This window comes from Rhamphochromis longiceps, linkage group LG4, assembly GCF_057381845.1.
Source record: "Rhamphochromis longiceps isolate RC_006_pf linkage group LG4, R_longiceps_female_GT1.1, whole genome shotgun sequence".
NCBI classification, from domain to species: Eukaryota; Metazoa; Chordata; class Actinopteri; order Cichliformes; family Cichlidae; genus Rhamphochromis; species Rhamphochromis longiceps.
Window position 1 is genome coordinate 24,674,354 of NC_140560.1, and position 12,466 is coordinate 24,686,819.

Below are 12,466 nucleotides of genomic sequence, written 5' to 3' on the forward strand. Positions count from 1 at the left end.
AAATGAACCTTTCTTGTTATTTAGATTTAGGGCAAAGTGAAAGTTTTATTTGACAAGAGATTTGTTCCCATCATGTGAATCCTGGTTTCATAAAAGTTTCTAGGAAAGATGCTTTCACAAAGTGTCTTTATGTGCACCAAAGAGCTAGCCGGTCAGCTGCTGGTCATAATCCAATCCAAATTTGCATTTAATTTAATAAACACTACTTCACTGCCATGGATACTTGAGGATATGTGCATGAGATAGATCAGGGGTCAGGATTCAGTTGTACTAGTCAGCCTCTGTGGCATGTAACATGAAATGCACATTTGCACTCTGTCTGTTCTTAGTTGTTGGTCTATCCAAAACAGGAGAACATAATAAGATGGTGCAGCTATTAATTGATTCCTGCACTTCATTTGACATTTTATTGTTCAACATCCTGATTATAACCAGAGTACGTTCATGCTCATCGTCTCTTATTTCCAAGAAATCTGAAGCTCGGTTCCACGAAGCTTTGGGTTTTTTTTAACAGGCCTCTTTGATTTCCATAATTGAATTACAGATGGAGTCATTGCTGCTGAGGACTCAGGCAAGGTTTGAACAAACAGTATATTTTCTGCCTGTTAAATGAAATAAATTGGGCACTGCAGGAAAAAGGTTTTGACTGTTTTCAAGATAAGAAGGGAATTTGTGCATGTCTGCATTTGAAAGAAAAAAAAATAAAAAGTCCAAATGACAGATAGGTAACTGGTAAGAAACTGGTAAGATTGATGAATGTCGTAAATATGAATAGTACAATGTGCCCGAGGCCTGTCTCAATATTGGACAGTAACATATTTTTCTCCGTTTGGTTGAGGATAAACAGCATCATCTGAACTGTTATGTCTTCAAGACAGCAGGTTACTGAAACTTAAAACAGGCATGCTGTGTCAGGTTCACTGCTGCATACTGAAAAGCTACTATTCGTGATTGAAAAGGACAGTCTCAGGCCCAATGGTGCTCACCTTAATATTATGTATTTCTTTTAACTAATAAATGATTAATAACATGCATTCAGAAAACATTAATGTTTCGGAAAATGTCTTCAGGGAAGTAGGTGCAATTTCAAGAAGAGTTCATATTTAATTTGTTTCTACATGCAGAGAGTCCACCATCATGACATGCCCACAACGTAAAGCTCACAAAAGCATCATAAACCTTTCAGTGTAGATTTTTTGGAACCATACAGTACCATTTTATTCATGAAAAACAATTCCACTCCTGTGGAATGACCACTACTGGAATAGCAGTGCATTTTACTGTATAACTGGAATTAAAAATATTCCTCAGGAAATCCCAAATAGTGTAATACAGCCTTTGTTTGGTGTCAAGCAAAACATCTGGTGGGTAATAATGCTGATACAACACCTTTTCCTTTTCTGTGTGCTTATGATCAGACTTCAAAGTCTGTTTTAATTTAATGATACTGGGGAAAAAAGAGATGTTATAAGCAACAGGGGATGCAGAGCAATGACAAGCTTGAGGCTTGCACAGACTTCTCCAAAATGGGCTGTATTAAAAAGAAGAGATATTAAATGTGGGAATGAATTCATAGTTAGAAATCAGTATATAAAATCCAGAATTGTGGGCTTTGTTGCGCAAAATTAGCTAACACTGCCCCCAAGTGAAAAATGTAAGAAAGTAGCACTTTATGAATCAAAACAAACAAACAAAAACATTTTCTGTTCTTTTTCAACCCTCTCATAAATATTAAAAAATAAATCATAAAAATAAATCATGCAAATCATACACAGGCTTTCGGAACACAGCCTTGGGTTCATAATGTATAAAGGTAGTAATTAGTGTGATAGAGTAGGGCTGTACTGAGACCAGCTGCTTGATCTTGGTTGCCGTCATCTCAGGTGCAGATACACTCATTTACAACTTTCTCCACCACCTTTCCTAAACACAGCACGAGTATGAGAACATTATAAGTCACTATCCACTAAGCCACCTCCTTAATGCTGCGACTATTAGGTATTACCAACGCTTTTGAAGGTCCTCTGTTGCCTTTGGTGATCGTGGGTGACCAGGATGCTGTCAACAAGACCACTGGATCCTGTTGGTTGGCTTCCATACAAAGCTTATAAAAAATCTTAGGTCTTCCATATGGAGTTTGTCAAGGCTTTAAATGCTGACATACAGTGTACCATATAGTTATATTTAAAGATTAGCATTGCATTTTTGAGCCCTCAGCCAGGGGTAATTATTCCCTAACTGTCTTACTTTCATGTCAGTCATTTCGGCATAAACATTTTCAAATTTCCTTGCATCCTTTATGCCCATGCACAATTTATCCACTAGGTGGTAGGCTTCAATTGTTTAATTTAAAGGGGTTACACGTTTAATAGGACTGCACCTTCAAATATGTGCTGGAGATTTTTGCACATGTTCAAATAAACAAAAATCCACTTTACACTATTGCTATTATATCACACACTCAACTGCACTGCAATCATAAACTGAAACTTTTACATGAATAAAGAGTGACTATGTAAGAAAGAGGCATCGCCTCAATAGAACATCCTCTAACCGAGGCGGACATGATACAGGACAGCAACAAATAGGTTTTTCTTTTTTAATATTGCTTATTTCAGAAGCAACAAACCCTTCCACTCATGGATGTAGCGTGAACCATTCAGAATAACGTTCTTGTAAAATTTGGTTCAGTTATATACTCCACGTTATCCGGGACAGGAGGCGTTTGTCTCAAGCCTGTGTCATCGACGAAGTCAATGGTTACGGGACACTCTAGGTTGTAAAACAAGAACACCATTCGAGTTCCAACACGAACGTAGTGACGTAATTTTTTGTGGCAAATCATAGCGCAGGCTGGGCGGGCATTGTGAAGCTGTAGTTGAGTGTTAGCAGGCTAACTAGAGAAAGAAAGCTAACTAATCGTGAGAGTGGAAGTGGAGCTAAACGAAAAGCCAACTGTCAAAACAGCAAGGGGAACAGAATTTTAGTGAAGTGATAATTCTGTTTGATGACTACATGAAAAGATTTAGACCTAGTTAATCAAAGACCGTGTTTGTCAGATGCCCGAGGAGCATTTTGGATACTACATCGATTGTCCCATTTCCAAACGGAAACCATTTCTGGACAGACAATTCGTGCTAGCTAGCCTAGCTAAGTGAATAATCCAGGAGACTTTTCATTGTCACCTAAAAACCCATACTGAATGTTTTGTCTGTCATGAGTCCGGCCGGGTGCTCCCATGTGAACGGTTATAAGGTGGATAATTGGAAACAAAATCTTCGAGTCATATACCAATGCTTTGTTTGGAGTGGTACTGCTGAGACCAGGAGACGCAAGGTAAAAACAAAAAAACAAAAAACACAGGAACTGCAACGCTAGCCTCACAAACAGAAGTGAAATAATTTTTAATGTGGCACAGACAGACAAAGAACTGGAGTGCAAATGGTGTCCCACACGAAGCACAATCACAAAATCTTAATGAAAGTACTCTTGCAGCAGCAAATGTTGCCAGTACTATGGTTAGCCACCGGTAACTTAGCTAGCAGGACTCTGCCTGGTGAACTGCGGATACTGTAGGATCCTTAGCAGAATTAACTAAAACACTGAAATTGTCTTTAATAAGTGAAACACTGTTAATTCGAGAAAATCTGCTATTAGCTGAGCGTTTTGCTGGATGTCTAAACTTGGATTTTTTTCTTTCCTTTTTTTGGAGTTGTGGTCACGGGTTAACAGTAACCACACCAATTGGGACCTATTGTGTCTTCGCACGAACACACAGAGTCCTTACGTTATTAGCGGGTTTCTGTTGGGCTTACTAGGTCATTGTTTTTTTGTGTGCGTGTTTCTTTTTTATTATTATTTTGCTCTCTTCTCTACCCTGGCCATGTCGCTTTCAGGGGCTTCCGCTGATTGCTTTATTCCCAGTTTCTTTTTGGGCTCATCCCACACCTGCTTGGCCTACACAGCTACGAGTATCTCTCTACACTGATGTCATCACTGGACCGTGCTGCAGTTTCTGTTATATTCCCACCCTTTCACTCCTTTTCTTTCTTCTTTTTCTTTCCTCTTGTTTTTTTGAGCCACTGTTTTCACATTGTCTAGCTTGGCTTTGTTTTCACCTTGCATTAGCAACAGTTTGATTGTTGCTTGCTTATAAGCCATCTATGCTTCACCTGCATGTTGTAATGCATATTTATGCCGTTGTGATAAAATAGGTACTTCACAGTGATGCAGGATGGGCAGAGCTGGTGAGTTGATGCTTTCCCCCCTCTCCTCATCTTCACTGACATAATGCAGGTAGTTCAGATGAATAAGAGCTGGCTTGCTTGCTTTCCTCCCGCTCACCCACCCGCTTCAGTGCCTCCTTCATTTAGTGGACATAATATTGGATGTAAACCAGTGTAGCAGGAGGCATCGGCCCCATCCTTTTATCGTTTGTGATGCACTGTTACAGCCAGAAATATTGCCTGTTGGGGAGGGTGGACCATGAGTAGAACAGCCAAAAGCATGGCTCAGTTACATTGCGGGTATGTTAGAGCAAATAGTGCTAAATGGCCAGTAACCCTTTTTTGCTTATACAGTGTTGAAATGACATGCTTTAACTTGAGCACAGCGCTCACCCTGTCTGTCTTAATTCTTTTTTCACCCACCCAAGACGACAGAATTATAAAGCAAAACTGTGAGAGAGCATCTGAAAATGTATACATGACGGTATACTGGGGGGCACTGCTACAATTTATTTTAAAAACCTGTTTGGTTTCTTTGGCACACTACAGACAAGAAAGCGCTCAACAGCAGCTCAAGTCCGTCGTAAAAGTATGACTTGTCATAGGTGTTGCTCACTTCTCAGTGATGTACAGAGTTATGGCTAAACTCCTGTTGTTGTGTTTAGTGGTGGCTAATCTGGTTTGTCCTATACATTTGGGAGGAATCTTTCCGTATCTGTTTTGCAGCGCTCTCTGTCTCAGCAACATTCCTGTCAGCTCCACACAACCATCTTTTTTGCAAGATAATATCTTCCAGAGTCTCTGAATCAGCAGCAAGCTCCGCTTTTCACATAAAAAGTACGTCTAATAAATCTTTCCATGTGTCTGCAATGTTGAGACAAACACAACAGCAGTTTATCAGAGGTATAGTGATGTTTCTTTTCCTATTTTTTTCCATCAATCCTGCGCCATCTGTGCTTGGTAGTATGCTGCATAAATAACAGTCATCCAGGCCCAATCCTGCTAGATGTTAAGTGCTCAAGGATAGATGACGGTTTTGCATTGAAAGTAGTGACAAGCAGGTTTCTGTACAGTTTAACATTTTCAGTTCCAGACTGGATTGCATTTTAATTCATGCTCTGTGCTCCACATTTCCATGTGCTTTATCAGTTCAGTTTTTCATTATAATGTATCACCCTAGATTCTCTATCATGTCAAATTATCACAATACGCCTGTAGCCTTAGAGTCATGCAGGCTTTTTCCATGTTTCTTGCTTGCTATACCTTGTTATATTTCCTTCATCGAGCATATGACTATTTATTATATTGAAATAGTATGTTTACATACGGCTGAAAGCAGGTAGAAAAGAGAAGTTAAAGTTTCTGCATTTTACTTAGTTGATATATTTGTGCCTTACAACTTGTCACTGAGCCTGTTTAGCTTCTAACGAATGTAACATGCAGAGCACTACTGTGCTGGTTCATTGGTACAAAAGTAAAGTTGAGACCACTTTGTGTTTGTTCTTAAGATCATTAGATACCAGTATGACTTTATGTTGAATACTTATTGCATCAAAATGGTTTGATTAGATGACACTGACACTGATGGATGTTGTGAATGTCATATTCATTGACTAGATAAAAGCTTATCTGTGCAGTTCCTTTTGCATATTCATCTTACACTGGTGGGAAGCCCTGTAAATTAAGAGGCACCTTCTAGAAAGATGAGAGTGTGGTTTTGGTTTTAGAAGTGCCTTATAATCTTGTAATCTTGTATTGCATTTTTCCCATCTTCTTTTAGAAGGGACTGTCCTCAGCAGCCTTCCTGTAAGCTGTCACTCTTCCTACCTTAAGCCAATATCAATTCCCAGGTGATGCATTTACGCTGTCGCCTGTTCTGAATGTACAACCCTTCACTGGTAAAACCCGGTAGATTGAACATCAGGAATAGGACACTGCAGGAGAGATGTGGTGACCCAGTGTGGCCTGGGATTCTGTGTGTTTCATTTTGAGGACCTTAGGATTATTTATTTTTTGCATTATGGTTCTAGAGCAAATTCCCCATTCAGCTGGAATGACAAGTACTCTTATCTGCTGTGTAATGTTCTGCAATCTGCTACTGACACACAGTTGAAATATTAACCATAAACTCCACGTTTAATGTTGTTATTTTTTGTAGACTCTGTCACGCCTGAAGCCTGGTGTCATTTTGTTCTAAAAATGTAGCAACCGTCTTCTCTGCACAATCACAAATGGCCTCTAAATCATTTCGTAATTGGGACACAAACGGTCCATTGAGAAAACAATTAAATACAAATAAAGGGGCGTTTTGAAGATGCCCCGTGAAATGAAATGGCAAGAATAAACAAGTATGCAGTGTTGTTTGTCTTCGGGGTGGATTTATTCCAGATGAATAAGTCTGTGGTTCATTGTATTTAGCCTTGAACAAGAACCTAGATGCTGGTTAGTGGAAAGATCTTCTTTAGCCATACTGGGTAGCGAAAGGATTGGAAAGGAAAGACCATTGTTTTGGTTTGCTTTCCCTTCTGTCTTTCAAATCCCTTCTGTTTTTGATATGCTAAGCTAGTGTGCTTTAAATTCTGTGTGTGATTAAAATGGGTATGTCGTGTGGGACCTTTTCTGTGCTGTTTCCTGACATTTTATCTCTCTTAATTGCCAGATTTCCATTTAAGTGGACTTTGACAGAAGGGTGTCAGAGCAGCTTTTGTGTCATTTGATTGAGGCTAATCTATTTCAGTTGTATTCAAAATTTATAGTTTGTGAATGGCCATGGTTGTGAGTGGTAATGCCTCTATTCATACTTATTTATCTTGACATTGCTTAATCCAGGACGATGAACTCTTATTTCATTTACTGGACTACTCCACAGTGAGGGTCTGTGCAATACAGTTAAACAAGAGATATTACCCTAGGTTGAGTGGAAACGGGGTAGGATGAAAGCAGAGTGGGGTGGGGTTGGCAGAATTTTTGCAACCATAACTACTTTGAAGATTGTGCTGTTACTTAGATTAAAGAGTAATGATTAGAGAGCTGACAGTAGTGAACTTGTATTTTCTAGTTTTGATAAATCATATATGATCTGAGAAACCACACCCCCTGCCCCCCAGCCTTCCTCTACCTTTCCCATAAGTGCAAACCCCCCTTTGTGCTTTTCTGCTTTTGATGAGAGAAGATGAGAAATAAATCATTTGCTAGATGCTGCTGGAAATTTCAGAAAACGGATATATTTTCAAGGCTTGACACAATTACGACGCCCGTCTCTCCCTCCTCTTCTTTCAGTTGGCATGCACACATGCACAAAATCACCGAGGCACGGCCCATCCCAGAGAGCGCCTGATTTCTGTGCTATGAGGAGATCTTTTTGTCAGATCTGCCTCCATCGCATCACAGGCCTGCTCCTTGACTCATCAGCATACGTTTCTAGCGCCAGGATCTATTCCTACAGTCTCTTCTTATCACGCTTTTTTCCTCTTCTGCGCCCACGCCGCTGCTGCCTGCTTTACCTTGACTTTATTTTATTTGTAAACCTTGCTAAGCCATGGTTCTTCTAAAGTCTAGCCTATTAAGTTTGTTTCAAATACTCTTTTGATTATTCATATTTTATTTAACTTTATTGGTGTGCAGTACTGTACAGAAATCTTCAGCAGCTACTCATTTCTTTAGGTCCAGCTATTTTTTTTTAAACATCTACATACATGCCTGGAAATATAGTGTATATAAAGCAAAAATAGAATTTGTACAATTCTCAATAGGTTGAAGGACAATATTTTGTGTCATCGCTGTTTTTCCACACAGCCTGAACCAAAAATCGATTTCTTTTGTAGTTTGGCATACCCCAGCTTTTTCTTCCAGTTTCCCTTCCTTAAGAATGGCTTCTGACAGTCACTCTTCCACTGAGACCATTTCTGATGAGGCTTCAGTGAACAGTAGATGGATCAAAATAAGGGCCACATACATCTCTCAGGTCCGGTGTGAGGTCTTTGTGGGATCCCCCCCGTTTGTTAAGGGCATGGCTTTTAATACTATCCATCTTCCCTGGATAGTTTTTAAGTCTGTCACTTCGTTTTTTTCAAGCTTCAGTTGTCACGTCTTAAATTTTTAAGGACACATTGCACACCATGACAATATATGCCAAATCTTCCAAGTTTTCTTTTGGGAATCATCTTGTTGGTGTAAAAATGCTATTTTACACAATTTAAAGGGTTGTATTGTTATGTGTAGTTAGAGCACTGATTTATCCCTTGAGTCGGGTGCCTTTTTATACTTGATTGATACATAGGTCATTATGAAGTGGTTTAACAATCAAACGCACAAAAAAAATATATCACATTTCTTGGTCTGGTCAGATATAAGGACTGAAAAACCTTGGGAAGAACTGTTTTTCAAAACTACTTTAAAAATTAGAAGAAAATCTGGCTACTTGGAAATGGAACAAAGAAATGGTTGGGTTACTCAAGGCTTATGCTGAGTATTTATTGGAATTAAATAAAACATGGGTTGAATTATTATTTTTCGAATTATATCTTTATCTGAATTAATTTGATTTTGTGGATCCTGGGAAATGCATAATCAAATGGTCTATTTTTCTGTTAGTTATTTATTTATTTTTTTTTCCTCTCATCTGATTGGCTTGCAGGCAACACTCTGTGGCTTTGGTGATGTCAGATTTTGGTTCCTGGGCCCCTGTCCAGGCCTGTTTTTTCCATGTCTGTATGCTCTCTGTCACTCCTTGGTTTCTTCTTATGTGGGTTTCGGTCTGTCAAGCACCATGGCTATGGCTCAGTGAGTCAGACTAAACAAATGGTCTGTAAACCCCTCCCAGAGTAATCATGGACCTGGTGTGTCACCTTGTGGTGCCCCTTTCACATGCTGTTTGCCTCCCAGTTTTTTAGTCATAGAAAGTCTTGCCTCATAAATACTCTGTGTCCTGAGGGAACTGTAACATACTCTGTGAACTTCTTTGTACTGTACCCCTAGGTGCATTTTATACTATTCTGGGTTTTTTCATTTCTGGTAAGACATACCAAAGGACAAATGTTAACAATCTTCCACTTGGAAGCAATTTTAAGTAAGTAGGTACAAAATTTACAAATAATAGCCACATATGTAAAGTGTTGGTTAAGCATATGGGTAGGATTTTGCATGAAAGTTTGCTCTTAGATAAACAATGGAGAGGAACATTAAAAAAAAAAAATAGGTGTTTACAAAACAAAAGCTTTTGTGTTGTGGTGTTATCTTTTGCAATGGCCTCATTGATCCTTACACCCGAATATTCAGATATGGGAGTCTGTGTAAGTGGAAAAAGAGCATGAGTTTGCAATTTCATTGGTCTCATTCCCCTTTGACTGATTCCCTCTTCCTCTCCCACAGACTGTTTCTTTTCATTGTCCTCCCTTCAACTACACTTCTCATTTGACTGTCCAGCAGGCTTTGGAAAGGCATCATTGCCACAAAGCATGCTGTTCGTGGCATGAGCCAGCCAATGAGGCTGCTGTCCAGCCCTCCCTTAGTACCACCATCTGGCTAATGAGCTGTCAGTCACTCTCCAGCGGCTGACCAGAACCAAGAGGCAATCAATCTCTTTTTTGTAGACACTTGGTCATTCCCTATAGTTAAAACCTTTCACTGAAGTGACAGCTTTTCTTGGGATTGACATTATGTCTACAAAACATTCTCTCTCCTTGTGAGAAAGACAATAGCATCAGACACTTGGATGACAATTACTTGGGTCTGTTCTGTAATATCACTTTTAAGGAAGCTATATTGCAATAGCTCCATTGTGGCTCTGTTCAGTGGTGCTTATAGATTTTCTCGCAAGTGATGGTTATGGCATATTGGTGCTGAAGGGAAAAACACGCAATTTGATGATTAGTCCAAGGGTGCCATTCAAAACAAGCTGCTCTTCAATTTCTGATTAAATAAATAGTTGTCTTATTTTGGTAGAGCAGGCTTTGGGCATCTGATAGCTGCAATAACCATATAGCAATTTGTTAGCTTGGACAGTTAAACATCTCTGCAGCTTAACAAACTTGTTCATAAATTATTATTGTTTTTAAGAGGTGAATTGAATTAAAGTTGGCTTTGTGCTCTTGTGTGATGGAGCTTTTTGCATTGATTCACAATGACCTTTCAAGGGAGTATGGCTGGTTTCCAAGTATATGCATATTCCAGAAGACGATCTCTAAATACAGTATTACTAATTAAATACCATATTTCATCTTTCACTGCTGCATTCTGCTTCCTGTTTTCTCCCACATCACTTAATGTCTTAAATAAAAGAATAGAGAATGCAGACTGTCACTCCCTTATTCAGTGATCTTAATTACTTTCACATATTCATTATGTAGATTATCACGTGTTCAGCAGGCCTACAAAATCTGCACAAATCCCCAGTATGGAGTTCTCCTTCATACACTGTTTATTCAGATGTGTGTGTGTGTGTGTGTGTGTGTGTGTGTGTGTGTGTGTGTGTGTGTGTGTGTGTGTGTGTGTTTTTTCGTTTTCCTGGGAAAAGTAGACTCTGTACACTAAGGGCTTAGGGTTTAGCTTTGTGTCGTTATACCACTATATGTGACAGTATGAGGCTAAACTACACACTCTAACAATCCCTTATGTCTCCTACAAGTTAAAATTCATATGTATGAGGTGGGAATACATTCTCAAGCCAAGACTACACAGCATTCATATCACTTTCAACAGGCCATGCAATGAGCTGATGTGAAACCGTACAGATTCATGTTGTGTATCTCTAGGGCAGCTTACTGAAAGTGCATGTTGTGGGCCAGGCATTGTTATGTGAAAATAGTGGGGGTGGGGGGTTACAGCATCATTCTGCCAAGACAGTGTCAGGCAACAGCCCCATGAGGTCAGTCAGAAGCAGTGCGGTTCTGGAGCATCACCATCAGTTTCCTTCCATAGTCTCTTGTTGACTTGCTCCTGTTAAATATGGAGTCAAAGAAGACTCGGTATATGTGCACACTTGTGTCCAAGTACCACAGCAAATGTCTAACAATGTCTGTGTTTGCTGTGTGTGTTTTCAGGCGTATTTATAGTATGCACTTTTAATGTCAGTTACGGTTAATGTATGTGTGTGTGTTGAAAAGCATGCATGGGCTTATGAGTGCTAGGCAGCATGGTGAGTCACTGTTCTCATATAGCTTTGCTCTCTAGTCTGTATTGACTTTGTTGCCCCTCCCCTCCTTGCTCCTCTCTTTACAGCAGCAAGAAGGTTCTCCGTTGAGCCAGACCTTTGTCCACATCATAATTGTTGTCATCATTCTCTCTCCTCCTCAGTTACAGCTCATCACATTACTGGCTACGTTTGAATAACTGAATGCATTACCCTTAATGCTTGGAGTAAGTGTGACGTACTGATGGCACTTTTGTGAAGTTAGATCTAGAGCACTGGAGGATTCATATTTATTCCATCATAGTCATTTTTTGCTAGTAGCCCCACACAGCATCGGTGGACTCCACAAAGCATTATGCCCTCTTTTGCCCATGCTAATAATAGATTGGAGGTATAGTCGTTTAAATCGGTGGTTTTCTAAATCTGCTCTTCTATGAATCAGCAACTTTGCGCATCATTTCCCTTCACTCAGAGCACAGCCTAACCGCCCTCAAAGAGCGTGCATCCCAGGTGGGAGATGCAGCCTAGCGCAGCACGAACATGAGCTTGCTACCTGCCCGACACTTGTTCCAGTCATCTGAGCCAGCGGCTGATCAATAGCTGATCTAATAGAACATTAAAAGCTCCAGGTGCAGACAGAGATGCAGGACTGCTGACACTGAGGAGTAGACAGCCTGTGAACTATTGTAAGAGGCAGAGAACAGGGATAGATTTTCTGCCCAATACAGATGTATTGAGGTAGGGGAGGGTGAGGAGTAGGGTAAGGCGTGGCATTAGCAGGGTTTCTTGTTTTTGGTGCTATGGTGCAGTGGAGAAATGGGGATTAACATCACTGCTGGTGGGATGAGTTTGGACAGGCAGTTAAAAACATGTTATTAATATTAAGTACAGTGAGTAGCTTTTCTTACTGGTGTATTTAGGGCTTAATTTATACTCTAAAAACGGAACTGCTTCTTCACTCTATCTGTTCTACTACTACTGTCTCCCATTTTACCTTTTATATGTTTTACATGCGACCTTAAAGATTTAGAGTTTGTTGTAGATGTTAGTTTTAAGTGACGTAATTAGTTCATTTCCTTATTCACTCACCAAGCTCATAGAGCTTTTCTTT

General features: G+C 39.7%; 1 protein-coding gene across 1 annotated transcript in view; it reads left to right on the forward strand.

Annotated features, from left to right (window-relative positions):
- The first annotated feature begins 2,865 nt into the window (after positions 1-2,865).
- LOC146671678 (ubiquitin carboxyl-terminal hydrolase 22-like) overlaps positions 2,866-12,466 on the forward strand; it is a 28,011-nt gene continuing 18,410 nt past the window's right edge. The window contains exon 1 of the mRNA XM_085404028.1: positions 2,866-3,336. Within this exon, the coding sequence (XP_085260154.1) occupies positions 3,217-3,336 (120 nt within the window). The 5' untranslated portion in view covers positions 2,866-3,216. The remainder of the gene's footprint in view (positions 3,337-12,466) is intronic.